The sequence below is a fragment of the Heloderma suspectum genome, chromosome 13, assembly GCF_057233095.1.
Source record: "Heloderma suspectum isolate Gila_16-S chromosome 13, 16-S_ref, whole genome shotgun sequence".
Classification (NCBI taxonomy): Eukaryota; Metazoa; Chordata; class Lepidosauria; order Squamata; family Helodermatidae; genus Heloderma; species Heloderma suspectum.
The window spans coordinates 5470565-5498426 of NC_139470.1; the positions used below are offsets into that span (position 1 = coordinate 5470565).

Sequence of the window (27862 nt, forward strand, 5' to 3'; positions counted from 1 at the left end):
TATGAATAAGTCACCATTAAAATGGTTCCACAGTTTTAAAAAAGTAGAATCAAATTTATTTTTTTAAGTGCCTACATTTTTTTAGCCACATTTGCTACATTATCAGTTGCATAGCTCCTGGAAACTTAAATTCATAGATTCCAAGAGGAGTGTTTATAAACAATGGACAATGCTTCAGAAACAGCCATTTTTTTGTACATAACTCATGATGATGAAGAAAGGATCTGTGGAAAGTTGTAATACAATCTTCCCCAACCTGCTGCCCTCCAGATGTGTTGGACTACAACTCCCATCACCCAACCAGGGATGATAGAGGTTGTTGTCCAACACATCTGGAGGGCAGCAGGTCAGGGAAGGCTGCTGTATACAAACATTTTATCACTGCATCTCTGGATAACTTGGTAATCGGCTGCAACAATCCCAACATCCCCTGTGATACCCAAGGGTTGGCGCTTTACTGCAACTGTAATCTTGCTCGTTATGAGAACACAGGTTCAGACGTTCACTGAATATGCTTGGCCAAGAGGGCAACAGGGCAAAGTTACCTCCCCTGGGATTATGACTGAATGCCTTTAAGTCAGAAAACACCCTTAATGTGGAACCTCAGCAGACCTCAAGACAGCTGGATTGCTTGGCCAGGTGTGGACAGCTGTCTTGGGAGTGCAGCATCGCCAGAAGGGGGCCGCCTCTGCACCCAGCACCGGTTCCAAGTTTCTGAGGGTCCTTGGGCAAGATACCCTCTGTGGGCCCCCTCCCTCAGTGAGTCTACCTTCTCACGGCCATCAGCAGCAGCTGCTACCACTTGCTTGACAAACAGAGAGCCAAGGAGCAAGGAGGCCATGGCATCTCCTGCTCCTCCTCCTGACCACCACCACCGTTGTTTGGGCCAGAGTGAGCGGCAGGCGAACAAGCAGGTTGACATGGGGAAGGGGGGAGCAACTCCAGGGGGCTCTTGTCAGTGGACCCCTGCTGGGCTGAGGGCCCCCGGCAGGTGCCCAACCATGCCCACCCTTGACCCATTAGCACACCTAATGCTCTTGTGAGAAACCTGGTGCTACATCGTTCATGAAGGCCTGACTCTGGATCAGAGTTTTGTAAGTAGTGGAGGAGCACCCTCACTGCGTCCCATTGAAAACCTCCCTCCGACACAAGCTTGCGCTGCGATGGAAGTGTGGCCGAGGGGCAGGCAGGTGCGGAGACATTTCTCAAGCAAGCAATGTCCCACCCCTGCAGGGAAATAACATTATTTGGGAGGGGATGTAGTTCAGTGGTAGAGCCCTGACTTTGCATGCAGAAAGTCCCACGTTCAATCTCCAGCAGTTGTAACTGAAAGGACCGGGTCCCAAGTGATGGGAAGGGGGCCTTTCTCCGCCTGAGACCTGGGACAGCCACAGCCAGCAGGCAATACTGGGCTTCGTGGACCCCAAAGATCTGACTCCACATAAGCCAGGTTGATATATGCTCCAGGCTTATCGGTGGTGCTGGAGAAACAGCATCTTAAGCATCAGAGCCCTTGGTGCTGCCTCTTGAGCTGCTGGACACCAGCAACTAATTCAGCCTCCACCGATCTGTACACATCAAGCAGCCTCAGCTCTGTTGTCTTGACATTAACCACAGAAGGTGTGTCAAGAGCCCCCCGATTATCTAAGGGCTCCTTGCAGCTTGCTTTAGCCTTGACTGTAAGCTGTGATGGGGTTGATCAACTAAAGATAACAGATTCGGTGAAGCAGCCAGGATGTATTTGCTGTAGACATGACATTAATTGCAACATAAATGTATTACAATAAGCACTTACTTGGAGTATGCATTCCACACACCCTACATCAGAGGAGAGAGAGATCACAGCCATTCTTTTTTTTTAAAAAGCAGAGCTCAGTAAGCTTATCTCAAAACCTTTGAAATGTACCCCATATTGACCAATTGGCCACCCGCAATGTATAAGTGAAACAGATGGAGTTTGTCTGTTTGGAAACAGTTAACAGGAGTGAACTGGGAGTTTATGTGGGTGTGCCCATTCTGACCAGGTGTGCGTTGAAGTGAAAGCCCAGAGGCAGAAGGGAGAGTGGGGAGGAGGAGGAGGCATTCAAAGAGTTTGTTGAAAGAAGAAGATTCATGGACAGAGCGGGACAGGATTTGATAAGGAATTTAAGACTGCTATCGTAAATCTGCCTGGTTCCAGGAGGAGGACTGCTGGGCCGTTTTTGCTGAGATGAGAAGCTGTGCACAACTGGAAGCTGAGAGAAGGTTTCCTTCACGGGGTGAGGACTCAATCCTTGCAAACTGGGGCCTGGTGGCTGGAGGCTTGCCTGTTTTCTCCCAGAGCCAAGACAGACAGTGACCCTACATATTGCCACCATGCGGAATTGCTACGAGACTCTGGCTCCGTCACATTGGGATTAATCTGCCTACAGAGACAAGAGGACCTGGGCTATGCCTCCTGGTTCCATGTTGCTCTCCTGTTCAGGGCTTATGGGAATGGGCTTTGATGTTTGTTGGGAATGCAGTATTTGTCTAGAATGTATTAATAAATCCTGTTGTTAACTGATTTGCCCTGGTCTGGGTGTGTGAGCGAGGTTGACTGCCTGGGGGTAAATGCCAAGACTCGGGTTACATAGACAATAAGGTTCATGTTCTGTTCTGGCAACTTGAAATTAGATTCTTTTGTTACTTCCCCCAAAACCTTTAATCATGAATGAGGAGAAAGGGCTCCCGAAATTTGGCTAGCTTGTTAAAAAACCTGGTGGAACCTTTAAATCTGATCAGTTCCACAGCAGCATAAACTTTTGTGGGGCAGAGACCACTTTATCTGATGTAGAACCAGAATTCAGGGGTGTAGAACTGCATGCTTGGGGGTGAAATCCAGCACTCCTGGGTCCCACAGTTGGCTCCACCCCATCCCCTGATCATTTGATGATTCCCTGGCTTTTACGGAGTCCCCCTCCCCCCACTTCTTAAAGACTGAAATGCCTCTCCTAAGGCTTAGCCACGGGCAGTAAGGGATTTAAACTAAAATATGCTGGTGTTTTAGCAGCGCCTTTTTTGCTTTCAGCTGACAGCTGATCCAAAATTGGATTTGGCTTTTGGGCTAAAGAAGGTTCAACACCCCTACGTTAGATGGTCACCTACTTGGGTAGCTTAGCCTTCCCCAACCAGGTACCCTACAGATGTTGTCGACTTCAACTCTCAGCAGCCCAAGGCAGCATGGCCAAAGGTCAGAAATGCTGGGAGTTGTAGTCCAACAAATCTGGAGGTCAACAGGCTGGGGATAGCTGCTCTAACTGACTGCCAGTGGCTCTCCAGGGTTTCAGGCAGGATTTTTTCCTAGTCTGACCTGGAGAAGCCGGGGATCGAACCAGGGACCTTTCGCACGCAATGCAGGGGCTCTACCACTAAGCTCCCAACCCCTCCCCTACCTGAGTTCCTAAAAATTACTAGCAATTTCAGCAGCCTCAATTTCAAGTATTTTCCCAGCCCTATATAGCATAGCATAGCATAGCATAGCATAGCATAGCAATAGCATAGCAAAGATGTGCATAATTTGGGTGTGTGTTTTTCACCACTGGTATTGACCTTTTCTTGAATCTGGCTCTCACATTTTCAAATTTCTCTCTGCCATGATGACAGCTAATGACTTAAAATATAGTTCGTCACAAGGATTTAGACTTTTAAAAATGTCATGGGAGTTTCAGAGGAGTCTAAGCAAACACACACAGAAAGTGTGAAGTATGGGGAAACCAAAACATTCTTTCCCATTCTGTAAAGGCAACAGAGATGTGGCTCGGAGAACATAATTATTTGATAAAACACAGACCAAGACATGTGAGCACACACACCCTGAAATAACCCTCCAGTTCAAACACATCCAGCATTCCAGCAACCGGTGGGAACTTTAGCCAAGAATGAACTCCGAATACAAGAGTTTTTTGAAACTAGAATTGACCTCCAAAAATGAAAGGACTGCTTCTTAAGAGCAAGAATAAACATAGAATACAAAATACATTCCAACCCTATCATGTTAAATACTTCTGCACAGAAAAAGTCTTCAATGCACCAAAAGCAAATATTAATCTGTTCCGAAGATCTTAAAGATCTTGAATATATCTTCCAAGCAAACAAAAAAGAGATCCCGTAAGAACAAGTCCAAAGAACACTGGAACTAGCGTAAGGATTCCAAAACTAGCATCAGATTCATTCATATTTATTTATCCATACATACAAACACACAACCTGCCCCTTTTTTAGAACTAAACATAAATAAAATAATGGCCACTTTGAAATGAAGGATAAAATTAGCTCTTATCTGGAAGTAATTTTTTAATGCTGACTTCTGCAGCCCAGTGAATCATCTAGAGCTGCATTCTCCAACCTGTTGCCCTCCAGATGTGTTAATGATAACGTCTATCATCCCCAGCCAGCATGGCTATGATGGGAGTTGTAGTCTAACACATCTGGGGTGCCAGGCTAGGGAAGGCTCTAGGGCAGCGGTAGGCAAGCTGGCACTCCCCAGATGTTTTGGACAGCAAATTCCATCAGCCCCTGCCAGTACAACCAATGGTTGGGGGTTATGGGGGTTGTAGTCCAAATTATCTGGAGGCTCCGGCTGTGCCTACACGTGCTCTAGGGCTACAGCATTAGTGCAAGTAAGTAGATGTGGACGTGATCAGAAACATGGGATGAGAGACCCATACATGGGCAGTATAGAAGACTAGCAAATACATATTAAAAATATTGATCTGGAGACAGACACAATTCTGCCATCTGGAGCAGCAGACAGTAACCTTTCCATGTTTACACAGCCTGAGCCTCTTTAGGAATATTATTAGGAACGGGCATATTGTGTTCCTTGCACCCAGCCCTGCAACTGGCCAGAGTTCAATCTGTCGACTTCCTGGGTCACGCTTCCCAGCTGTTTCTGGACTCCTTGCCAGATCTCCCCTACACAGCTTTAGCCATGTCTGCCTGCCTGTTCTCCTGCAATGTCCCCCAGGAACAAAACCCTGCTCTGCCTATACCCATCCACTCCCCAAATGAAAACAAAGCATCTACCCCAGCTTTCCCCAAACCCGTGACCTTCAAATAGTTGGACTACAACTCCCAGCATCCCCCAGCCAGCTACTCCCAGATATTCCAGTAGAAACTGAACAGCAAACTACCACTACAAAGTGCAAACTCCCTACGCCCAGCAATAAAACTGCCAGGGCAAAAAAGCGCCATCTGCACCTAGCTCTAGTCAACCAGGGGCTCAGCACGCCAAGCAAGTGAAGATTTTAAGGAACTGCTTTAGACAGAATTCAACCAGTGGCGCCATCAGTGGCTCACCTGGGCCTCAGCACCTTGACCCACTCCACTAGAACATCCCCCTAGTCCCAACACCCTATCTCAGCTGCCGCCAACTTGGCACCCTCCAGACGTTTTGGAATACAACTCTCATCAGCTCAAGCCAGCATGGCCAGAGATGGGAGTTGTGGTCTAAACACCTCGAGGGCACCCGGTTGGGCAAGGCCTACTGCAAAAGGTCCAGCGTGTGTGTAACTGAAATAGCCTATTCCTCTTCCGTTTGCCCCTTTCTCCAATCTCTCTCCTCTCCTGTCATTTCCCTGTGTCTATTTGAGACTGTAAGCCCCCTGGGGACAGGGATCTGTCTAACCTGTTCAAAAATACCACCTACAGCACCATGGTGCTATACAAATAAATAAATAAAATACGTAACAGCAATCTTGTCACCTGTAGCCCTTTCGGTTCAGAGGCCAAGGCACTTCGTATGCACAAGGCAGGGATGTCTGAGACATCGGCAACAGAATCAAATGAAGCTGGATTTCGACTTGCCGATTCCACAGAGAACCAGCTTTTTTTTGAGTCACACGGACTCCATGGACTTGCAGAACGATTTTTATACTTCCTGGAATGTTATGCAAATTTAGTCATAGAAAAATACACAAAATAAAAAAAAAAACACTGGCCAAAAATGTGCATTTCCCCCATAGCCTAAAGCATGAAAATGAGCATTTTGGGGGGCATTTGTATATTTGGGGGGATTTGCATTTTCACAAATGCGAATTTGCGCAAACACAGGAAATGGGAATAATTCCGCCAATGAGTGGAGAACGGAACGAAAGGCGCCTGACAATCCATGAAATGCAGATGGAATGGTTCTTACAAAATGCGAACATCCCTAGGGCAAAGTCCAGGTTCAGAGGCTCTGTGGCAAAGCCCTTGCTTTGCAAACAGATGGTCCAGGTTTAATTTCTGGCATCTTGAGTGCAAAGGACCAGTTGCAGGTGATGGGGAAGGCCGTTCTCTGCATAACGCCCTGGACAGCTGCTGCTAATCGTACAAGGCAGTCCTGGGCTAGATGGACCAACGGTCTGACCCAGCATTTAGACTGCTTCCTATGTTTATTTGTAAAATTTAATTCATGTGATCTATAGTCCACCTTCAAGAGGTTCCCAGTGTGGCTACATTCCAGGTACACCTGCCACTTCATGCATACAAATTCCTTGGCTCCTAAAGTAGTCACTGTGTTCTACAGTTTCTTCTGAAACAAAAAGAGCCTCAGTTCTATAGCCAAGAGCTGCTCACCACATCCAGAGGACAAAGGGTCTGTGTACGCTACTAAAATATAAAACCAGTTTGTAAAGGCTATTTTAACTCTGACAGCTGTCAAGTTCTTCTGGGAACTGTTGTTGTAGCAGGGGAGGGTACAGGGGTTTTCCAGGAGCTTTCTAAAGCTACATTTTCCAGGATCCTTATGGGGGAAGCTGCGGCAGTTAAACTGGTTCTGAAATGGTTGACATTTAAAGTGTAGATCTCTTGGAAATTGAGTGATACATTTCCTAGCTCCCACTGCAAGAGACCTGTATTAAAGCATTTTAACATTATAAAATGACTAGGCAACAAGGCCTGATGGAGGGTGTGGTTGGGAAGAATCTTTAAAATGTACATTCCTTGACTATGTTTATTTTTATATTTATCTCTCTCTCTCTCTCTCTCTCACACACACACACACACACACACACACACACTCACACATGCAGTGTTATTATTTACTACCCTGTCCTTAGTAGAAACAAAACAAATCTTTGTAAAGATGATCCACATTCTGCAGTAATGAAAGCCCCATTCGGTATGAGTCCTGCAAATTAAAAGCTAATTTGCTCAGTTTCTTCTATTTTTCAGCATTCAATTCCTCTCCCATGAGTTATAGGAACGTTTAAGGAGTTAGAGGGCTCTCATCCCCCACCATAGAAATAAGCCACCCCTCTGGTTTCCAAGATTTTAGCAGGCATTGCCCACAGGCTTTTAAGCATATATTTACATTCATGAGGACTAGAAACTTAAGCTTTCCTTTAAAAACAACCCTGAAGGCCAAGATTCTTGAAAGTTGAGCTCTGTGACTAAGAGCTGTTCTGCACTTAGGTGGCACTGTGTCATACATGTCTGTCTCTTACTCCTGCTATAAACTGGGGTTTTAAGCAGCCCGTGACCAGGGCCAAACACTAATGCTAGTTCCTGGATGATCTCAAGTACATTTGCATCCAGGTTGTGCAAAATGAATTTGACAAGCCAATTAATATGCTCTAGCCAATGCCAGTTATGAAACGCACACACACACACACAGAGTAAAAATATTATGCTTTCCTATAAGCCTCTAATTTCCTCCCTCATTCCTTCCCCACCCAACCTGATAGCACAGAATTTCCACTTCGCCTGATTATGAATCACCATTTCAAAGGAAACAAGCTGGGTGATACCGATGAGGCGAGGGGGTGTGAAGTGGGAGATGCATGCAACCAAGGCAGAATTCCTCCCCCCGGCACTTGCACCTCAAATGGAACATGAGAATCGTTCATTGTATTTTTTTTTAAAGCACTACAGCATTAAGGTACAGTACTACTAATCTCTTTCCAAACCAGCGCCACAGTCCAGCCAAATTCGTGCATGAGGGAGTCAAGAGAACACAGCAGAAGCGTTCGCACTGGCTTCTTTTTCATTGCCATAGTTCAGTTTTCAGGCAAAATGGCTGCCCGGGGGCGGCAGAGTGTCGCCTCTGTGGTCCAGCTGATCCTGCAGTCGAGCAAACTCCGCGAGTTCACTCAGTTCCTGGAACTGGCGGTCCGTCTTGTGCGTCACCAGCGAGCGGTAGAAGTGCACCGCGAACACAATGAAAACCAGCCCGAAGGGAACCATGATGGTGGTAGAAGTGATGGCAGCCGCCTCGCCGGCCGTGACCTCCGTGGAATTGCTGGCCTGCCCGTCGACCGTCTTCTTCTTGAGCGGGTGGAACTTCACCCAGCACAGCAAGACCACTTCCGCCAGGAACAGCAGCGTCCCGATGACAGTGGAGAAGGCCCACGCCAGCTCGATGTGCCGGTGCATGCGCTCGTGCGGGGACTCCTTGACCGAGTTGAGGTTGTGGACGTTGCTCACCGCCTCGATGTTCGGCAGGATGCAGGTGCTGACCATGAGGGCAAAGAGGTGGACGGCCACCAGCACAGTTGTGCAGGCACTGAACGCAATCAGGAGCCCCGGCGGGTAGTCGTGCTCAGCATCCAACTGGACCTCCACCATGGCCACCTGGAAAGGGCAGGGGGAGGCAGGGAGATTGTGGTCTTTAACTGCACGGATCATTCATTCATTTATTGCATACCTATACTGCCCAACAGCCAAAGCTCTCTGGGCAGTTTATGAAGATTTAAAACCTTAAAAATACAATATTATACACAGCATAAAAACCATTTACATACATACATATAAACAGACAGCATGCACACACACACACACGCCTCTAAGCAATTTTAAACAATCAACAATAAGAAAAACCCAGGACCTGATTAAAACCTTATCATATGCTGCCCAATGCCTGTGCATGGAAGATTATCAACACCAATTAACCATGATCGCTAAGCGAAGCCCCCAGGTTCCGAGGGAGTCTACCTTGGGCCCTGGGGACAAACGATTCGGGAAAGACTGTTGTTTTTATGCCCTGTTTGGGAGTACCCAGAGACATCTGAATATACAAACAGCTCAAAGCATCCCTGATGTGTTTCAAGCAGGGATCCTGTGGACAGAGAAGGGCCATGACTCAGTGGTAGAGCCCCTGCTTTGCATGCACTAGGTCCCAGGTTCAATCCCTGGATGTCCAGGTAGGGCTGGAAAAATCCCAGCCTGAAACCCTGGGGAGCTGCAGCCAGTCAATGTTGACAATACTGGGTGAGAGGGACCCATGTCCTGACCCAGTATAAGGCAGCTTCCTATGTCCCTGTATTGTGTTCCTAGATACAGCATACAAAAGGGTGTTTATACATTCTCTCAATAGCTGCTGCTTAATTATGATCAAGGCTGTACTTTTGCAAAGATTCTGAGGAGTGCAGAATAACCCACAGAGCTGGTTGCAGAATTAAGTTTCCCAAGAAGCTCAGCTTTTGTTAATTTATCAGGCTACTAGCCCTCATGGTTGCTAAGATGCACTTGAAGTGTGCTTAGGCACAGTACTGAAATCTCAGAAGCCAGAAGAACGGCTGATTCCAGCATGCGTGTGGGGTGGAAGCTTCAGCTTCTTGCACCAATTCATAACTTTCCCCACAAGCAATAGGATAAATTAGGCAAAAAGAGAGAAATTATGCAAATTTATTCATCGTGCATAATTTATAAACAGTTGTCAAACCCAGCTTTTCTTGTCATATACAGCAAAGAATTGACATAGCCTTGGCTTATATACATGACATCCAGAGGGATCTGTCAGTCTGACCAGTTGCTGCCTATGAAAATATAAGTGTTGGAGAATGCTGGAAGGTGTAGGACTTTTTTCTGTCTAAACATGTGTAGGATTGCGCCTTAAATCATACTGGCTCTCTTTACGATGCAATTATTTAGTGCAGGGTGGGCAGCTTGAGGGCCTCCAGATGTTTCGGCTTTCAACTCCCATCATCCCTCCCCACTGGCTATGCTGATTAGGGCACATGGAAGCTGAGGGCCAAAACATCTGCAGAGCTTCAGGTATCCTTGATTTAGTGGGTTAGATTAGATGACATCCCCCCCCCCCCCCGGCCCTTTCAAACACAATTTTATGAACTGCATCTGGTTACTTTAAAATGCATTACAGTACAGCCTTCCCAACTTGGTGCCCTCCAGATATTTTGGACTACAACTGCCAGAAGTTGCTGGGAGCTGATGCCCAAAAACATCTGGAGGGCACCAGGTTGGAAAAGGCTTTGGGTTTCTTGGAGGAGGAAGGACAGAGGGGGAAGTCAGAGCACGCACCCTTCGACACAGAACAAACCAAGCCTCAGTTGCTCTTCCAAACTGCATTAATGGCCGAGGTTAAATGGCAAGCAACTTTTCCTCTAGAGGGGAAGATGCCTCTCCCAAGAAATCTAGCTCACTTCCTTGTGCGACGATACAGTATTATACAATTTCTCACTCCAGCTGGCACCATGTGGCCTTCCTCACAGCTAGCAAAGAAAGAAGAAAACATTTTGAAGAATGCTCTTGGATAGAAGCGCTTGTCCAGGCCTTGGAGAAATGCCAGCATCACTTTGCTTGGCAAGGGGCTCAGCAGTGATGCACTGATGAGAAGCGGCACGCTTGCTGGGAACCGAGAAAACCATTTCCTCCAGGAACCGCGACTGGCTGCCCAAAGAAAGCACAGAGGAAATCGGAACCTCCCAAAACTGGAGTGGGCAGACAGACCGATAGGGAGACGCATCCGTTGTTTCCCAGCACAACGGAGGAGCGTATAAAAGTTTATGTCTTAGAAGAATACAAGAAGATCTAATTTCCAAAAGCTGGATAACTGCTCCTAAAACAAAACAAAACCCCATACTGGGATGCCAGAACTAATACCTGCTGGTGTAGGCCAATGAAAACCAACAGACTGCTACTCGATCAAGCTGAACCCAGCTTTCTGCTCGAATGAAGAGAGCAGAGCTACAAGCTATAATTCAGGGGTCCCCAACCTTTTTGGGTCAATGGGCACATTTGGAATTTTGAGCGAGTGTCGGGACGGGCCTGGCTGGTCACAAAACATTCGTTTCCCAGAAGGGAAACTGGTGAGATGAAAAGTAACTCGCCCAAGAACCTAAGTGCCAGCCAGAGGTGGGTTCTGAGCTCCACAACACAAAACCACTCTTTTGAACCCAAATAAAGATGGCGGTGGAGGGCAGCATTTTGCTTTGCCGCATGCCAGGCTCCCAGTTAAAAAAAGTTATAATTAAAACAAACCTCAAGACATAAAATAAAAACCTGGAGGGCACCACTTTGGAGACCCCAGTATAACTGACTGTAGGTACATGAACTAAAGCATTACTTCATTAGTGGGGCTGAGAGACTTTATTTTTTAAAGGATTTTTTTTAGTGCTGCTGTGTTATCGGAACAGGGAAAGAACAAAAAAAGTTAAGATGGCTTCTCTTTCCAAAGCTCCTTTTCCACTGTTCTCCATATTAAAGCGATATGAGATTTCAGAATGGTATTTCACTGGTTGCATTTTGTTGCTTTTTTATAATTTTGTTTCTTTTAATCCCTGTAAGTCACCCAAAGAATGTTGGCTATAGGGCAGCCTATAAAATATATAGATAAATACGAGTGGTAGCCAGCATTGCTGGCTGGGGATTTATAGGCATTGTAGTCCAACACATCTTGAGGGCACCAAATTGGGGAAAGCATAGACAATCCTGAGCAATGGTTTGACTTTGGAAATGTTGCTGCATTTTATGCATTTTTTCTGATCTTGCCAAAAGCCACTTTGAGCATGGTTTAACCATGGAAAAGCGGCATACAAATAAACTGATGGTGGCGACTCGGAGACTTCCTACACAAGGCATTTATTGCATGCTCGTGATTCGTCACTCACAGTAGTTTGTGGGTGCTTTACAGGACATTGCCATCCTCCAGGGCCTCTCCCGTTCTTTGCAACCACTTCTGTGCCTTTTTTCCAATCAAGGAAAGTCTGGTATTTTCTGGAAATGGCAGCATGAAACCCTACTGTAGTTGCACAATTCCACTATACCACAGCAGCACCTAGTGGTTGTGTCATGGAACATATAGAAGGGCAGAGAAAGAAACCCCCTAGGGAAAAAACATGTGTAAAGGATCCGATCTTAATCCCACAAAGAATACAGAATCAAAAGCATCGGTAAAGTGGCGAATTAAAAGCTTCATGTAGAAAAGCCTTCAGTAAAAGCAGTTCTCTATAAACAAAGTGTGACAGAGAAATTATTCCTCTATCAAAGGCTTCCCCAGTCAGTGTAATACTGGCACTGGAAAAAAGGCCGAGGAGCATTTTATGGTACTCTCAAAGGCAGAGCAACTCTCTGAGTGACCCCTGCAACAGCAACCTCGTACATACCGAGCTAATGTGACCTGCTGGAAAGAAGAGTGCTTAAGCATGGGAGCAAACGCCAGCTACAACCCAGCCTGAATCCACATCTCACTACTTGTGTATCCTTAAGGGGGCGTCCCCGCCTCCGGAAACAGCCCTCCTGTGACACTCCTAACAAAGAGGTTTTAAGTGGATGCAGCTGGGAAGTGAAAAATCTTCGCCCTAGAGGAGTGATGTACTACTCCAGGAGCCGCAACCGGAACACAAGTCACCTGTCAGTCAGGGGGATGCCAGCCTCCCCAGAAGCCCAGCAACCTGTTTTTAGCAGTTGAACAGCTGACATTTTTCTGGCTGCCCGCAGCTGCTTTTGAAACAGCATCCTCTTTTGTTCTACAAGAACAACCTCAGGGTTTGACAGCAGCAATGCTTAAAAAACAAGGGATGCGATCCTATGCTTATTTAGATAGAAAAAAGTCCTGGCTGGCTGGGGAATGCTGGGAGTTGCAGGACATTTTTCTGCCTAATTGTGCATAAGGTTGCACCCTAAATAAACCAAAATTCAAGCCCTTTAACAAGTGTTCGAAAACAAAACGAAAAACCCACAGCTGTGCCTGAAAATGGCTTGCAAGAGGGGAGAGGGAGAGATGCAGGAATAGACTAAGTACAGGGACTCACAGATGGGCTTGGAAACAGCTTCCAGTCCATTTCCGAGCCCAATTCAAAGAGCTGGTGTTGACATTTAATACCCTTCGGGTGCGATCCTATGCATGTTTAGACAGGCTGGGGAATGCTGGGAGTTGTAGGACTTTTTGCAATATAAAAAGGCATAGGATTGTAACCAAAATGGCTGGGGACCAGACTACCAGCCTTTCCCAACCTGGTGCCCTCCAGATGTGGTGGACTACAACTCCCATAACCCCAGCCAGTTATGATGGGATTATAGGAGTTGTAGTCCAACACATCTGGAGGGTGCCAGGTTGGTGGGAGGTTGATCTAAAGAAACGTCTCCTCCTGTATGTACCTGCTTGGACCTTTAGGTCATGAGTGGGCAAAAATTAGAACTCCAGATGTTTTGGATTACAACTCTCAGCATTCCTGACCACTGGTCATGCTGGCAGGGGCTTCTGGGAGCTGAAGTCCAAAACATCTGAATAGCTACCTCCTGCCCATCCCTGGCTTAGGAACATAAGATCAGGCCTGCTGAATAAGACCAAGGGTCCATCTAGTCCAGTATTCTGTTCACACAGTGGCCAACCAGCTGCCCGTGGGAAACCCACAAACAGGACATGAATGCAACAGCACCATCCTGCCCATGTTCCCAAGCAACTGGTGTACATAGGCACACTGCCTCTGATACTGGAGGTAGCATATAGCCCTCAGGACTAGTAGCCACGGATAGCCTTCTCCTCCAGGAACTTGTTTAATCCCCTTTTAAAGCCACCCAAATTGGTGACCATCACTATGTCTTGTGGAAGTGAATTCCACATGGAGGTGACTTCCGTAGGGATGCTTTAGGTCACCTTCCAGGTGCTCCTGCTGAAGAAGGTTAAGCTGCTGAGCTATAAGAGAGAGGGCCTTCTCCGTCAGGGCACCCTGTTTTCAGAATGCCCTCCCCAAGGAGACTCGCCTGGTGCTTTTCAGTGCCAGGCGAAGACCTTTCTTTTCCCCCAGGCATTTAAGACTGGCTGTTTGTATATATTTTATTCCTGTGCTGTTTGTTGTTTGGTATTGTATTCTATTCTTTTAGCTTTGAATCGCATTTTATTCTTTTAGCTTTTGTAACCCACTCAGAGAACATTGGTTATTGGGTGGATTACGGATATATAATTAATACATAAACGAATAATCGTCCCTCAGACTTATGGCATGGTAAGCTCTAAAAACAATCTGCTGGTGTAATTAGCCAAGTACATCTTTTGTGGCAGACTGAATTTGAATGTATTATCTGTTATCCGTGCAACACCCCCGTAAGGCAGATCGGTTATTATCCTCAATACTACAGACAGGGAGGCTGAGAGAGAGAGAGAGAGAGGCCAATCTGCTCACCAAGTGTACGATAAGTGGACAACTCCCCTGCCAGCCAAGCCAGTGGTCAGGAATGCTGGAGCTGAAGTCCAAAACATCTGGACAGCTACTTTCTGCCCGCCCCTGTGGTAAGCCAAGCTGGTTTTAATCATTCTACCTTCTTCCAGTGATCCATGGCAGCCTTCCCAAAATGGGTGCCCTCCAGAGCTGAAGGAAGGTTGATGGGAGTTGTGGTCCCAAAACATCTGGAGGGCACCAGGTTGGGGAACACTGGCCTAGGCCATGAACTTACTTGGTGGCCTCAGTCCAGCTTCAAACACTGTCCTCCCCCCTACCTGCAACAGGAAGGTGATAACAGCCTTGGGGTTCCTTGTGCTGCAAGGATGACTGAGAAAATGTACAGAAAGCATTTTCAACACTATATAGAAACCCGACTCTTATAAACAGCACTCTAAAATTAGGCCCATCACCCAGTTAGAGATCTTAGTCCTGCCTTCCCCATTTTGTACCCTCCAGATGCTTTGGACTACAATTCCCATCACCCATGACTATTAGCTAGTTCAAATGCCTTCTGGAATATCGTCATCCACAAAGACGTCACACTCAAACCCTGGGAACAGATTTATTTTTCTCCCCAAAGACTCTTGAGGGGGGGGGGAATTAACTTGCTGAAATGTGGATTGATCTAAATAAGGATGCAACTGTCATGTTCAGGCCATGGTGTATCACAGCCTTCCCTAACATGGTGCACTCCAGATGTGTTGGACTACAACTCCCAGCATGGCTGGCTGGAGGATGCTGGGAGTTGTAGTCCAAACACATGTGGAGCGCACCAGGTTGGTCTGTCTTTTCCCCTCCTTGCGTAACTTGCACATGGAATTAATCTCAGTGCTGCCAACATGGCAGCTATATGCGGTAAACTAGACCTATTCTTCCAAGATGTCCAAATGCTGCTTGTTCCATACATCGCACAGATGAGGCAAAAAGGGAAACCATATACCTTTTTACTCTTGTATTCTAACGTGGCAATCTGGAGGTACCAAACTCCGCAGCGTGACAAGACCTGTGTGTGTCCCCATTCACTTAATTCAGCCATCCTCATCATGGTGCCCTCCAGATGGTTTGGACAACAACTCCCATCAGTGTGACCAATGGACAGGAGTCATAGTCCAAAGCACCCAACTCATGTTTCTCCTTTCTGTACTTCCTTGTAATGTATGGACCTCTCATCAGCGAAAAGTTTGAATATACTTTATAAAATATAAAAATAATAACTCTTCCTAAGGACCATCAGATCCCTAAAACATGACACGCCCAAGCCACAGAGCCGTCGACCCATGAGAGGCAAATTACGCAGGGACCAGGACTGTCTTTACAAAGTGCCAGATGACAGGAGGAGGGCTAGTGTTGTCCCTACCTTCAAAAAGGGTAAAAAGGAGGAACCTGGGAACTCCAGACCAGTCAGTCTGACATCAATCCCTGGGAAAATTCTGGAGCAGATGAGAAAGCAATCCAGCTGGAAGCACCTTGAAAACAATGCAGTGATTACACGAAGCCAACATGGATTTGTCAAGAACAAATCCTGCCAGACAAAGTTGATCTCATTTTTTGATCAAGTAACCTCCCTTGTGGACTGTGGGAATGCTGTGGACATAATACACCTCAACTTCAGCAAAGCTTTTGACAAAGTGCCCCATGATCTCCTGATGACCAAACTAGCTCAAAGTGGGCTAGATGAAACAACGATCCGGTGGATCCACAGTTGGCTACAGAATCGGACTCAAAGAGTGCTTATCAACGGGACCTTCTCCAACTATGGAGAGGTAATGAGCGGGGTACTGCAGGGCTCAGTCTGGGGCCCAGTGCTCTTCAACATTTTGATTAATGACTTGGATGAGGTGATGCAGGGAATGCTGATCAAATTTGCAGATGACACAAAATTGGGTGGGATAGCTAATACTTTGGAAGACAGAAACAACATTCAAAGTGATCTTGATAGACTGGAGCGCTGGGCAGAAAATAACAGAATGACATTTAACAGGGATAAATGCCAAGTTCTGCACCTAGGAAAAAGAAACCAAATGCACAGTTACAAGATGGGGGATATGTGGCTCAACAACACTACAAGCGAGAAGGATCTTGGAATTGTTGTCGATCACAAGCTGAATATGAGCCTACAATGTGATGTGGCTACAAAAAAGGCAAATGCTATTTGGGGCTGTATTAATAAAAGCATAGCTTCCAAATCCCAGGAAGTACTAGTTCCCCTCTACTCAGCACTGATTAGGCCTCATCTGGAGTACTGTGTCCAGTTCTGGGCACCAGACTTTAAGAAGGATGCAGACAAGCTGGAGAGGGTTCAGAGGAGGGCAACAAAGATGATCAGGGGACTGGAAACAAAGCCCTGTGAAGAGAGACTGAAAGAACTGGGCATGTTTAGCCTTGAGAAGAGAAGACTGAGGGGAGATAGGATAGCACTCGTCAAGTCCTTGAAAGGCTGTCACAGACAGGAAGGCCAGCATCTCTTCTCCATCATCCCAGAGTGCAGGTCAGGGAATAATGGGCTCAAGTGTCAGGAAGCCAGACTCCGGCTGAACATCAGGAGAAACTTCCTGACTGTTAAAGCAATACGACAATGGAACCAATTCCCTAGGGAGGTGGTGGGCTCTCGGGATGCTCTGACTTGGATTCCTGCACTGAGCAGGGGGTTGGACTCGATGGCCTTGTAGGCCCCTTCCAACCCTACTATTCTATGATTCTATGAACACCCCATGGCAACAATGGTGGATAAATAGTTTGACATGGTAGCTATCCACAGAGCTTTCTAGCATTCACGAAGTACAGCCCACCTAGCTAAAAAGCAAAAGGAAAGCAAGGAGAGGGGTGTATGGCGGTTAACCAGTTGTCCTGAGCATCAAATGCTCTTTCACCCCATTGAGGAAGTCTGCCATGTGGCTGGCAGTGTAATAACAGTGCAGGGATGGAGCAAACACTTTGAGCGTTCATAGGTTGAACGCTAATTCAGGGCACAACTCCAAGGTCAGGGGTTTAACCGCACAGAAAGCAGAATTACGACGCAACTACAAATCAGTCCCCCACCATGATAAGTTAACATTTCTCCAAAATGTTCCAAGGAACTTGTAAAAAGTTAAAGCACAGTGCATACCATGCCTGCAAACTACAATGAACGATTAGGGAAAGCACAACATGAAGACAAAGAATTATGACTACTACTTGTGTGAAACGCCCATCCTTGGGATGTGTGTGTCACCATCTGTTCCCCTCACAACATGCCTTGGGGCGCTGGCAACCATCCACTTATATGAAAGGCAAGTTTAGTGGTGTGCTAATTGTGCTTCCTGCCCTTAGTGGCATCATTTCATTATTATATTTCTGATCTGCCCAATAACAAACGATCTCTGGGCAAGTTGTGTTAAGAATCAAGAATTAAGAGTACAATAAAAATCGGAAAGAATCAATTCCACTTCTCTCTACACACTTTCCTCCTGGGTTGGTTTGTTTTTGCTCATACTTATGTGTGACTTGCAGAGAATCCTGGGCATATTTACTGAAAAGTCAGTCAAAACTATTCCCAAGGAAGCATGCAAAGGATTGCAGCCCAAATGTTAGGAGCTGGCGTAGATAAAGGATGAACGTTCAGCATTAGGTTTCACATACGGTTATTTATTTTATACCAATCCCGCAGCACGGTTAAAACTCTCAGCCAAGTTTCACCCTATGCCATCAATGAACTTGTGAACGTGTGTCTGTGGCTATTCACAAGTTCAGGAGGACGCAGTGAAGTGGGGGAGAGGCGATTCACCAGGGAGCAAAACCTGGAAAGCCTTGCATGATTTAGGACACGATCCTATGCCTATTCAGACAGAAAAATGCGCAAGACTGTGCCCTTCAACGATTAACCGGTTCAATGAATGCTGCAGCCCCAGTATGAAATCCGGTTCTTGCACCGCGCTCTCTCGGTACTTACAACAACCCTGTAAGGGGGACTCGTACTCTTACCTCCATGTAACGGATGGGCAGAGGGAGGGGCGGGTGCCGAGAGAGCAGCGGCTTGCGGAGGACCCCAGGTGCCACCATCCCCAGCCGGCATGGCCAAGACCCTACTGCGCTGACGGCAGCGCCGGCGCCTTGCCCGACCCCACGGACGCGCGGGGGCGCGGCGGGCTGAGCCACGCCATCCCCACGGCCGCGGGGGCGAAGCGGGCGCCGCCCTGGCCCGGAGGCGCGCCGGGCGGGGCCGGCCCGCGGGCGGCGGGAGCGGAGGAAGCGCTCACCATGGCGAAGCCGGAGAGCAGCGCCGAGGTGCGGCTGGAGGCCTTGAGCTTGGCCCGGCTGAGGTAGAGCTTCCGCCAGGAGAGCGCCTGCATGGAGTGCTCGTTGAGGCTCATCGGGAGCTCCGGCGGGGCACAGGCGGCGGCGGCGGGCCAGGAAGGCGGCGCACGCGGCGCGCAAGGCCGGCCCGGCCCGGCCGGCTCCTCCCGGCGCGGCGGCGGCGGCGCCCGGCCCTGCGACTCCGCCAGGCAGCCGCGCTCGCTGCGCCCCGGCCGCCTCTCCGCAGCGCCTCCCCGCGGGGCTGGGCCCAGACCGGATGCGGCCCGCTGGCGGTTCCCCTGCGCGGCCCCTCGCGCTCCGCCCCGCGCGGAGGCGGCGCCGCCGGGGACCTTTTGCGCGCCGAGCGCCGGGGCGCGCGCGCGCCTGCCGGGCGAGGGCGAGGGCGAGGGCGGGCGGCCCGGGGGCGGCCTCCGCCCGGGGCCGAGCCGGCCGGCCGGCAGCCGCGTGGGCGCAGAGCCCCAGGCCAGCTCCAGAAGCCGGGCTCTTGTCGCGCCAACGCGCCTCCGGGCGCGTCTTGGGCACGCTTAGGCGGAGAAGGCCCCGCAGCCCGCCGCGCTGTTTCGGACAGACCCTTTTCCGGGCGCGCGTGCGCAGGATCGCGCCCTTGGTTGCTCATTCCCGACCGAGCCGCCCCAACGCCCCACACGCGCTGTGCATTATAACAGGCGGCAATGTATTGCTGCTGGGAGGATTCATCCCCTCCCCGCAAAAAACCGCTGTGAGGACCGCGGCTACGCCCAGGGGAGTCTGGGGGGGGTGGCGGATGACGTCAGCGTCCCTGCTTAGAGACAAGCGATCGGCGCTGCAAGCTCTGGCTGCGCGAGCCCACGGGAGCCAAAGGCGGGCTCTGCGGCACCCTCTTCTCTGCAGGGGCCCGCTGGATGCCTCTCAGAAGCCCCCAAGTGAGGCAGCAGACTAGGCAACAGCGCTCCTGCCCAAGCTGGCGCCCTCCAGATGTTTTGGACTACCACTGCCTGGATTCTGGAGCGTTGGCGTGCTGGCAAGGGCTGATGGAAGTTGCAGTCCAAAACATCTGGAGACCAGGTTGGGGAAGGGTGCCCCTACTGTTTGTCCTCTACCCCTCAGCAAGTATTATTTAGAGATATGCTGCCTCTGAACATGGAGGTTGGGCATTGAACATGGAGCAGGGGGCTGGACTAGATCTTGCCTTTCCTGGGGACTGCTAGTTGTTCTGGACTTAAACTCCCATCAGCACCAGCAAGCACGGTCAATGGTCAGGAATCCCAGGAGTGGTCATCCAAAACCTCTGGAGGGCACCATTTTGGGGAAGGCTGGCATTCAAAGACCTCTTCCAAATCTACAATTCTATGATTTGGCCATCATGGCTAAAACAACAAAGTGTGATGGCACCTTAAAAACTAAGGGCACAATCCTGTGCATGTTTAGACAGAAAAAAGTCCTACAGCTCCCAGCATTCTCCAGCCAGCCATGGTTAGCTGGGGCATGCTGGGAGTTGTAGGACTTCTTTTCTGTCTATACATGTACAGGATCGTGCCTTAACACAATTTTAGGGTCATAAGCTTTCATGGACTATAGTCCATCAGATGCATGGAGAGTTTCAGGCTTTTTATACAGTATGGGGGTGGGGAGAGAATTGTAGACAGTGATGTCAGAAGGAAATTCAGTGCCGAAGGTACTGTTGATGACAATCACATTATTAATAGTGGCTGTTTATAGTGTAGCTGTTGCTGATAAGCATCCTGGTATTAGATGAGTGAATTAACACACAGGGTGATAAAAATCCCTAATCCTGATTCAGTCCTCTGGCAATAGAATTAAACCCATTGATGAATTCTAATTCAGCAGTTTCACACCAATCTTCCTTTGACGTTCCTATGCTCCACAATGGCCACAAGATATGAGATACAGTGATCTTGGCTAATTGCCCTTGATTAATCTGTCCTCCACTAATTTCTCATGAAGATGCCTAGTGGAGATTTCCATGTGCAAGAATGATTTTTGCGACAGAGCAGAGGGCATGATCTTGTGCGCGCAACCTTTATTGCAAACTAATATTCTGGGTATGATGTTACATGAGAAAAAGCCCTTACTATGCTGCCTGGGGTGATGGGAGTTACAATCTAACATGTCTGAATGGCACCAGGTTAGGGAAAGCTGCCACATGGCTTTAGAGCTTTTTAAATAAAAATAAGCTGCAACAGACATGTATGTGTTGAAAGATGTCTTCCTTTGTTCCGTGTTTCTCTTTGCTTTTACAAATCCTTCCAAATGAAAGGGAACCCAGCGTACAAACCAAGTACTTTCCCGTTCCCCCACCCCCATTTTGTACAGTAGTGGAATTGTACAGAAACGCTGCCTGCAAAAACCATGGATACGGCACGCATAAAAGATTTTAATGAGCCACTTCTGTTTTTTTCTCCCCCGCCCCTGTAGCAAGCTGGTAGCTGTCAGGTGCAAGCTGCCGCCTCATTCCCACAGTGTGGGAGAACGTGGAAGAAGTTCAACCCGAGCAAAAGGTCTCTGAATCGGAACACATTTAATTGCCCGTTTCGCAGCTCGAGCCATGATCACAGGTCTTGCTGCTCTTGCCTTCCAAAAGGTAATGGATTCCCCTTCGGTGGGGTGTGGTCTCCATTAGAATTGCAACATTTACAGCACAATCCTATGCGTGTTTAGACAGAAGAAAAGTCCTACAACTCCCAGCATTCCCTATCCAGCCATGCTGGCCGGGAATGCTGGGGCTTACAGGACTTCTTTTCTGTCTAAACATGCATAGGATTGCACCCTAAAGCAAAAACAAGCCCCCCATGAATCAACCAACAGATGATTAAAAATAATTTTGAACATACGTACTTATCAAAACTGCAGATGGCCAGCACTGCCTTAGAAGAGGCCTCCCCCTGCAGCCATTCTGTCACATCAGAAGCAAATGCCTCTTCTAACAGTGCAATTCTCCCCTTCCATGAGGGCTCCCTTCTATCACCTGGGGGAGAATGGGCAGTAATGGGAAATTCATTCCAAGTATCTGGAATCAGAGTCATGCCCTTCTGTCAGGATGGAGGTAAACCTCTGCTTTGATGATAAAGCATTGCGAGGGGAGCTGGAAAGCAGCATTGTGGATTTGGCGTGGGGATTTCTGGGTCAACATTGCTGCGTATTTGGTACTGCCTGTGTGCTTGCTTCTGCAGCTCCTGAATTCCTGGTCAACATGGAATTGTAAACAAACAGATTATTTTAAGGCACTACAGATCTCTAATGTCCTCTCCTTCAAAGTCAACATACAGTCTGTGAAGACTGTTCTGAACTTTACACAGTTAAGGGAAGTGGGAGGACTAAATTATCTCTCTCTCACCTTCTTAGACCACTTCACGCATCTGATGAAGCAGGGCCTGCCGTGAAAGCTGTGGTTAACGTCTAAGTCTTACCCCAAACACAACGCTTTTGCAAGACTCGGAGAATGTAGAATCATAGGGTTGGAAGGGGCCTACAAGACCATCGAGTCCCACCCCTTGCTCAGTGCAGGAAGCCTGATTCCCAGGCGGTCTCCCATCCAAGTACTAACCAGGGCTGACCCTGCTTAGCTTCCGAGATCAGATCAGTTGGGGCACATCCAGCCCCCGGAGATTCTGGTAGTACGGCCCCAAGAGCCTTACTCCCTGCAGTCCAACCTTTTTGGACCCCCGGGCACATCTGGGAATTTGAAAAACTGCTGTGGGCACCACCACAAAATGGCTCCCATGGAGGATGTGGCTAGGCGAGTCACATAGTGGCTACTGTGGGGGACAGGAGGGGGGAACAGCAAGGCAATGGAATAGAGGAGAGAATGAGTGAAGCTAGAAAGGGAGAGAAAAAAGACAGCCAAGACATATACCCAAGATTCTCCTTAAACCATTTTTTGGGAGGGGAGAGGTTTGTGGGTGCTGCTGGAAGTCCTTGTGGGTGCTGCATTGGGGGCAACTGCCTGGCACCAAGGAGGAGCCTTGCAAGCCAAGGGAACTGCTGGCTTAGGCTCCGGGGGACTGCAGTACCCCCACCACCATGGCCAGAGTGTGTATTGCAGTGTAGAGCCAGTGTAGTGTAGTGGTGAGAGTGACGGACTGGGAGCCGGGAGATCCGGGTTCTAGTCCCCACTTGGCCATGGAAGCTCACTGGGTGACTTTGGGCCAGTCACAGACTCTCAGCCCAACCTACCTCACAGGGTTGTTGTTGTGAGGATACAACGGTGAGGAGGAGGATAATGTAAGCCGCCTTGAGTTCCTTGCGAGAGGGAGAAAGGCGGGGTATAAATGCAATAAATAAATAAATAAAATATTGCAGTGTTCAGCCCAGCAGGGATCCTGTGACTGAAGGAACCAATAGGGTTCATGGCTGTTGTATAACTGCTCGTTTTGGCCTATGGTGTGTGTATTTTTTTTTTTACATTATAGCCACATATTTTTTTCCTAAATATCTCAAAACCTCAAGCTAAATATTAAAAACACACACACCCTCAACACTAAATATCTCAAAAGCTATTTGTTTGATTACTGGCATAACTTATGTAGCATAATTTGCATCAGGGTGCTAGCCTTGGAATCTATGTTCTGTATCAGACCCAAGGATAAGAAAGTAATAATAAAAAAAAGGCTGCCTTTACCCATGTGCAGAGTACTTTTATTGTACCACTAATTAAGCACAATAATCCCGCATTAATCTGGAATTATTGTGTGCGGTTTCCAGGTTCAGAAAAACACACAACTTCCAGAAAAATTTCCTATTTTGGAGAAAGGAAAAGGAAAAAAACAAAATTGTTTGGAATTATTTCCCAGTTTAATAACAGAATGACTGAATTTAAACAAATGATTGAAATTAAATTAAATGATTTATATAAATTAGACTATTACAATTTACAGTAATCATTCACTAATGTGTGCATTATATGCACACACATATGATGCATGTTTAGTTGATCCATCAATTGAAATAATTTTATTTGGGGCATATTTTTAATCAGTAAATTGGGCAGCAGCTTATTTTAAAGCCTGGGAAAGATTGACGGCAAAAGGAGAAGGGGACAGCAGAGGATGAGATGGTTAGATAGCATCACCGATGCAATGAATATGGACTTGAGCACACTCCAGGAGAGAGCACAGGACAGGAAGGCCTGGCGTGCTATGGACCATGGGGTCACGAAGAGTCGGACACGACTGAACGACTGAACAACAAAATTGTTCTCAGGGCTGTAATGATTAATCAGTTAACTCAGTTCCCCCCCAACCTAGAGCCCTCCAAATATGTTGGATTGCAACATGACTCCTTCCAGCAGTCCAACACATCTGGAGCGCACTAGGTTGGAGAAAGCTGCTTTAGAGAGCTCGATGCACTTTGCAGTTGTGATCTCAGTAGTCCTTACAACAGCCCTGTGAAGTAAGCCAATGTTACTATTCTTCCTCCCATATTGCAGTCATCGCTGATACAAAGGTTGAGTAGCTTGCCACCTGACAGAGGTGAGGTCCTGATTCACAGCTCAGCCTGTGCGTGCGTGCGTGTGTGCGTACAGGGGCGGCATATGCCCCTATCCTCCAAACTGACATGGCCAATTAGGGGAACACAGGTACTGTCCTGATACCCTGCCTACCAACACCCCCCACCCCCCTCGAGCGCTTTGTACCTCTGATGACACGGGTTCAAGCCTGCCTTGAAGAATGCCACATACATTTTTGCTTTGGGGGAGTATGTACTGCTTTTTGCGGCAAGAACAGGCTGCTCCCTTTGGGGGGGGCGCTTTTTGCGGCAAGAACAGGCTGCTCCCCTTCTGGGGGGGAATGACGTGTCTCATGCCAACCTTGCTAGGCTGTCCGGTGCTCCTGGATTCTTTGATGCATGTCCATTTTTAAGAAAAGAAGCGGCTGACGCTTTGTGCCTTCTTGCAGGCGACCAGCTCCCTTGTGCATCCAGCCCAGGAAGAGGCGGCTTCTCGAGGTAAGCAAGGGGGCTGCTCTTTCTACCAGCACAACCTCCGCTTCTACTTCCTGGAGGCTTCAGGGTCTCTCTGCCAGCCTGGATCGCCCCCACACACACAACTCCCCCCCCCGCCCCAAATTTGGCTTCAAGGGAGCACGCAGGGTGCAAGTCTGATCCCTTTGGAAAGCTTTGGGGGGTAGGGGGAATCAGGCTCTGCCCCTCTCCCCAAAGCCCCCCAATTCTCTCACACCCGCCCCCAACCCTCTCTCTCCCTCTCTCACTCACACACACACTCACCCCCCCCCCCGCGCGCCAGCCTGCTTCGGCGCCTGCGTGCTCTTGTACACTCGTGACCCAACCACAACACACCAGTATGAGCAGCACCCAGAAGAGGAGGCAGCGATCGGATGCCCAAATCCGGGATTCCCCCCTCCCCAGTGTTTACGTTCCGGGGAGTACCATGACGCCTGCGCGCCCCCTCCTCCTCCATCCTCTCTCCCCCTCCCGGCTTGCACGCTCTCTATGCTGGGAAATGATTGTTTAAGGACTTTTTTTTTGCATAAGAAACAAATCCAAAAAACCTCCCACCCCTCCCCCCAAAACAAAACACCCTCTCCCCGGTTGCTTGCTTGCTTGCCTCGCTTGCTGCGCCCCCATCTCCCTTCCTCCCCCCCCCAGTCTTTTCCAGCACCTTTAAAAGAAAAAGTGCTGATTGCAAAATTGCAAAAGGGGAGGAAAAAAAAACTTTACAGAGACCCGGATGGCCTTTTGAAAGGGGGGTGGGTGGATTTCTTGGTTAGTTTTTAAAGGATCTTTTTTGGGGGATAGGTGGGTGGGGGATTTTTTCAGGGGTTTTCCTCCTTCTCTTCGTCCCCCCCCCCATTTTGGGGCCAACCCTGGCAGGGACCCCTCCTCCCTCCCCCCGTCCCTCCCTCCCTCCCTCCCCAAGAGAACCTTGCAGCAGGAGCCCAAGAAGGAACTGTTGACAATTAAGAGATGAAACTCTTCAGAACATGGAGGCAGAGAAAGACTCTGGAAGGAGATTGGTGTGTAGTTTTTTCTTTCCATCTATCTTGGGGGGGGGGGGTGAGGAGGAAACATTGGCCTTATTAGCTGCGCCTTTATGCGGAGAGCCTGTGGCCGGGTGGAGCGGGTCTTGGTGATGCTGTGTGTGTTGGGGGGGGGCGGCGTTGGCTGACTGCGGCTTTAGGCGAGGGGCGGGGGTCCTGTTACTGGGGAGACCCTTTAGAATGTGTGTGGGGGGGACAGCTGGTGCACTGGCTTGCATCCCCCCTTTTTCTTCTGTGTGCGACCTCTTGATCATGCGGGAAAAGGGAGAGCCGAGGCTGAGCGTGACTATCAAGTTGGATTCACACATGCTTTGGGCTCTGCGGGGAAGGCGAAGTGGTGCCTCGGCCCAGCAAACCGGCCTCTGTTGCTGCGATGGCTGGGTGGTGGCTGTTCCTTAAGACTGGGCCTGCCTTCCCCCTTGGTGTGTCTGTGTGTGGGGGGAGAAATGTAACTCCTTCCTAGCCCCCCCCCGCGCCCCAAATCTTGTCTTGCAAAGCTCCGCGTTGTTTTGTTTCTGCTGCATTCAGCGCCACGGTGAGCTTTGCAAAACAAAACAGCAAGTATCGGGGGGGGGAGGTTGCAAGGGGGCCCTGCCAGCCCCCAGGTCCTCTGTTACATAATGCAATGTGTTTTTTAAAAGGCTGGCTTCCGGTGTGACTGTGGAAACAGTTGGATTATGTAAATTTCTGCCCGGGCTTGCTTGGAGTTGGAGTGGCGGCTGCTGGGCGGCTTGTTTTGGCAAACGGGCGTCGCTAAGAGGAAGAAGGGGGGAAAGAGCCCGCGATCGTGGGAGCGAGGGGTTGCCTAATACGCTCTCCTTCCCCGCCCCCGCCGGGCTGGGTTCCGCTGTCCTTCTTTTCGGGGGTGCGGTTTTCTCCTTGCTTGGCTAGGATTGACACACATACACCCCCTTAAGACCGTGAAACACGTGAACTTGAGTATAAAGCCCCATGGATGTCGATGGGGTTTTACTTCCCGCATTGGCCGGTTGGGAAGATGCGTGGGGCGCTTTGACCCGCAACTTTAAAGATTGAGCCCCGTTCGCACGAACAGACGCGACGTGTAAAGTGGGGAAAAGACCGGGAGTCAGTCGTATTCCTAATGCGTAACGCTTACAAGGGAGGGGGGCAAGCACTTTGCTTGCATTTCGAAATCTGGCCTCTTTTTTGCAATCCCGCCCCCCCCCCCCAAATCAGAAATATGACGCAAACCTTCTGTTAACGTCTGCCTGTTAGAAACCTTCTGGGCCCTTCCTTTCGGATCCACATTGGCTTGTGCACAGGATTTTTGTAAGTGTTGGGTGGCTGGTCTATTTGTGCCCGCACAGAGATGCATTCAGACGAGCTTCGAGCGCGCACGGATGCACGCGTCCGTGCGCGGGTTGTGCGTTCTTTCCATCCCGTTCTGTCCTAATCCTGCAGCGTTCCATCGGCCGAAGGCTCTACAACGAGAACGAGGACCTTTCGGACGTGGAAGAGATCGTCAGTATCCGTGGCTTCAACTTGGAGGAGAAACTAAGGAGCAAGATGTATCGCGGGGATTTCGTGCGGCCCATGGACGGGAAAGGTGCGAGCAAGATGCGGAATGCCTTGATGGCGAAGGTGCCCGGCCTGGTCGCTTGGGCGGTGGAGTTGCGTGTCTGCGTGTGCGTGGGAGGAGAGAAAAAGAGAGACGGAGAGATTGGCCCTGCCTTGCAAATCCCCGACGGCTTTTCCACGTGCAAATTGGTCGATGAACTTCGTATTTCCCGCCAGCATCCCCCATTCCAGGGGATCCGGTGACGAAAAGCAAGAGGGGAGGGGAGCCGGGTTGAAAGGAGGCGTGAATGGGTGATTCACACACCGCGTGTGTGCCTCTCCATTGCGATGGCAATTTGCTCCTGGAGCACACGGTTTGATGCTGTTGTTTTTTTAACGATTTGCACACCCGATTTCTGCCCTCAGGGACGTGTGCACAGCAGATGGCGGAGCAACCCCGGCCTGCCTGACTCCTAGTTTTGCAGAGTTATTGCAGGAGGGTTATTGTGGTGGCCGCACAGAACTTCGATTTCCAAAGCTCCCTGCACACGCTCCCACCGGGGTCACCCTGGGCCTTCCCTTCTCGGCTCCTGTTTAATCCAGACCTCTTGATCACAGCCAGTCGCAAAGACGCTGCCTGTCTTCTAGTATGGG

The 27862-nt window shown here is 49.0% G+C and overlaps 2 protein-coding genes across 7 annotated transcripts in view; one reads left to right on the forward strand and one right to left on the reverse strand.

Moving 5' to 3' along the window:
* Window positions 1-1719: 1719 nt before the first annotated feature.
* Window positions 1720-18914, reverse strand: LOC146335986 (calcium release-activated calcium channel protein 1). The gene is made up of 2 exons (XM_084820143.1): window positions 18638-18914; window positions 1720-8574 (listed from the first exon to the last, which is right to left on the reverse strand). The coding sequence occupies exons 1-2, from the start codon at window positions 18749-18751 to the stop codon at window positions 8008-8010; spliced, it is 681 nt and encodes a 226-aa protein (XP_084676269.1). The 5' UTR covers window positions 18752-18914; the 3' UTR covers window positions 1720-8007.
* Window positions 18915-21168: 2254 nt separating this feature from the next.
* KDM2B (lysine demethylase 2B) overlaps window positions 21169-27862 on the forward strand; it is a 92824-nt gene continuing 86130 nt past the window's right edge. For 3 of the 6 annotated variants that reach the window (XM_084820128.1, XM_084820129.1, XM_084820132.1), the window contains exons 1-3: window positions 21169-21276; window positions 24590-24638; window positions 27113-27292. In XM_084820128.1, the coding sequence (XP_084676254.1) occupies window positions 21241-21276; window positions 24590-24638; window positions 27113-27292 (265 nt within the window). In that variant the 5' untranslated portion in view covers window positions 21169-21240. Of the gene's footprint in view, window positions 21277-24589; window positions 24639-25532; window positions 25667-27112; window positions 27293-27862 lie in introns of those variants that run through there. The other 3 variants (XM_084820130.1, XM_084820131.1, XM_084820133.1) reach the window with 2 other exon arrangements.

Excerpts from the sequence above, each read along its gene's own strand:
- LOC146335986 (XM_084820143.1), bottom strand. The coding sequence starts at position 18,751 with ATGAGCCTCAACGAGCACTCCATGCAGGCGCTCTCCTGGCGGAAGCTC. Across the intron at positions 8,575-18,637 it reads TGCTCTCCGGCTTCGCCATG|GTGGCCATGGTGGAGGTCCA; the intron begins GTGAGCGCTTCC and ends TGCCCTTTCCAG.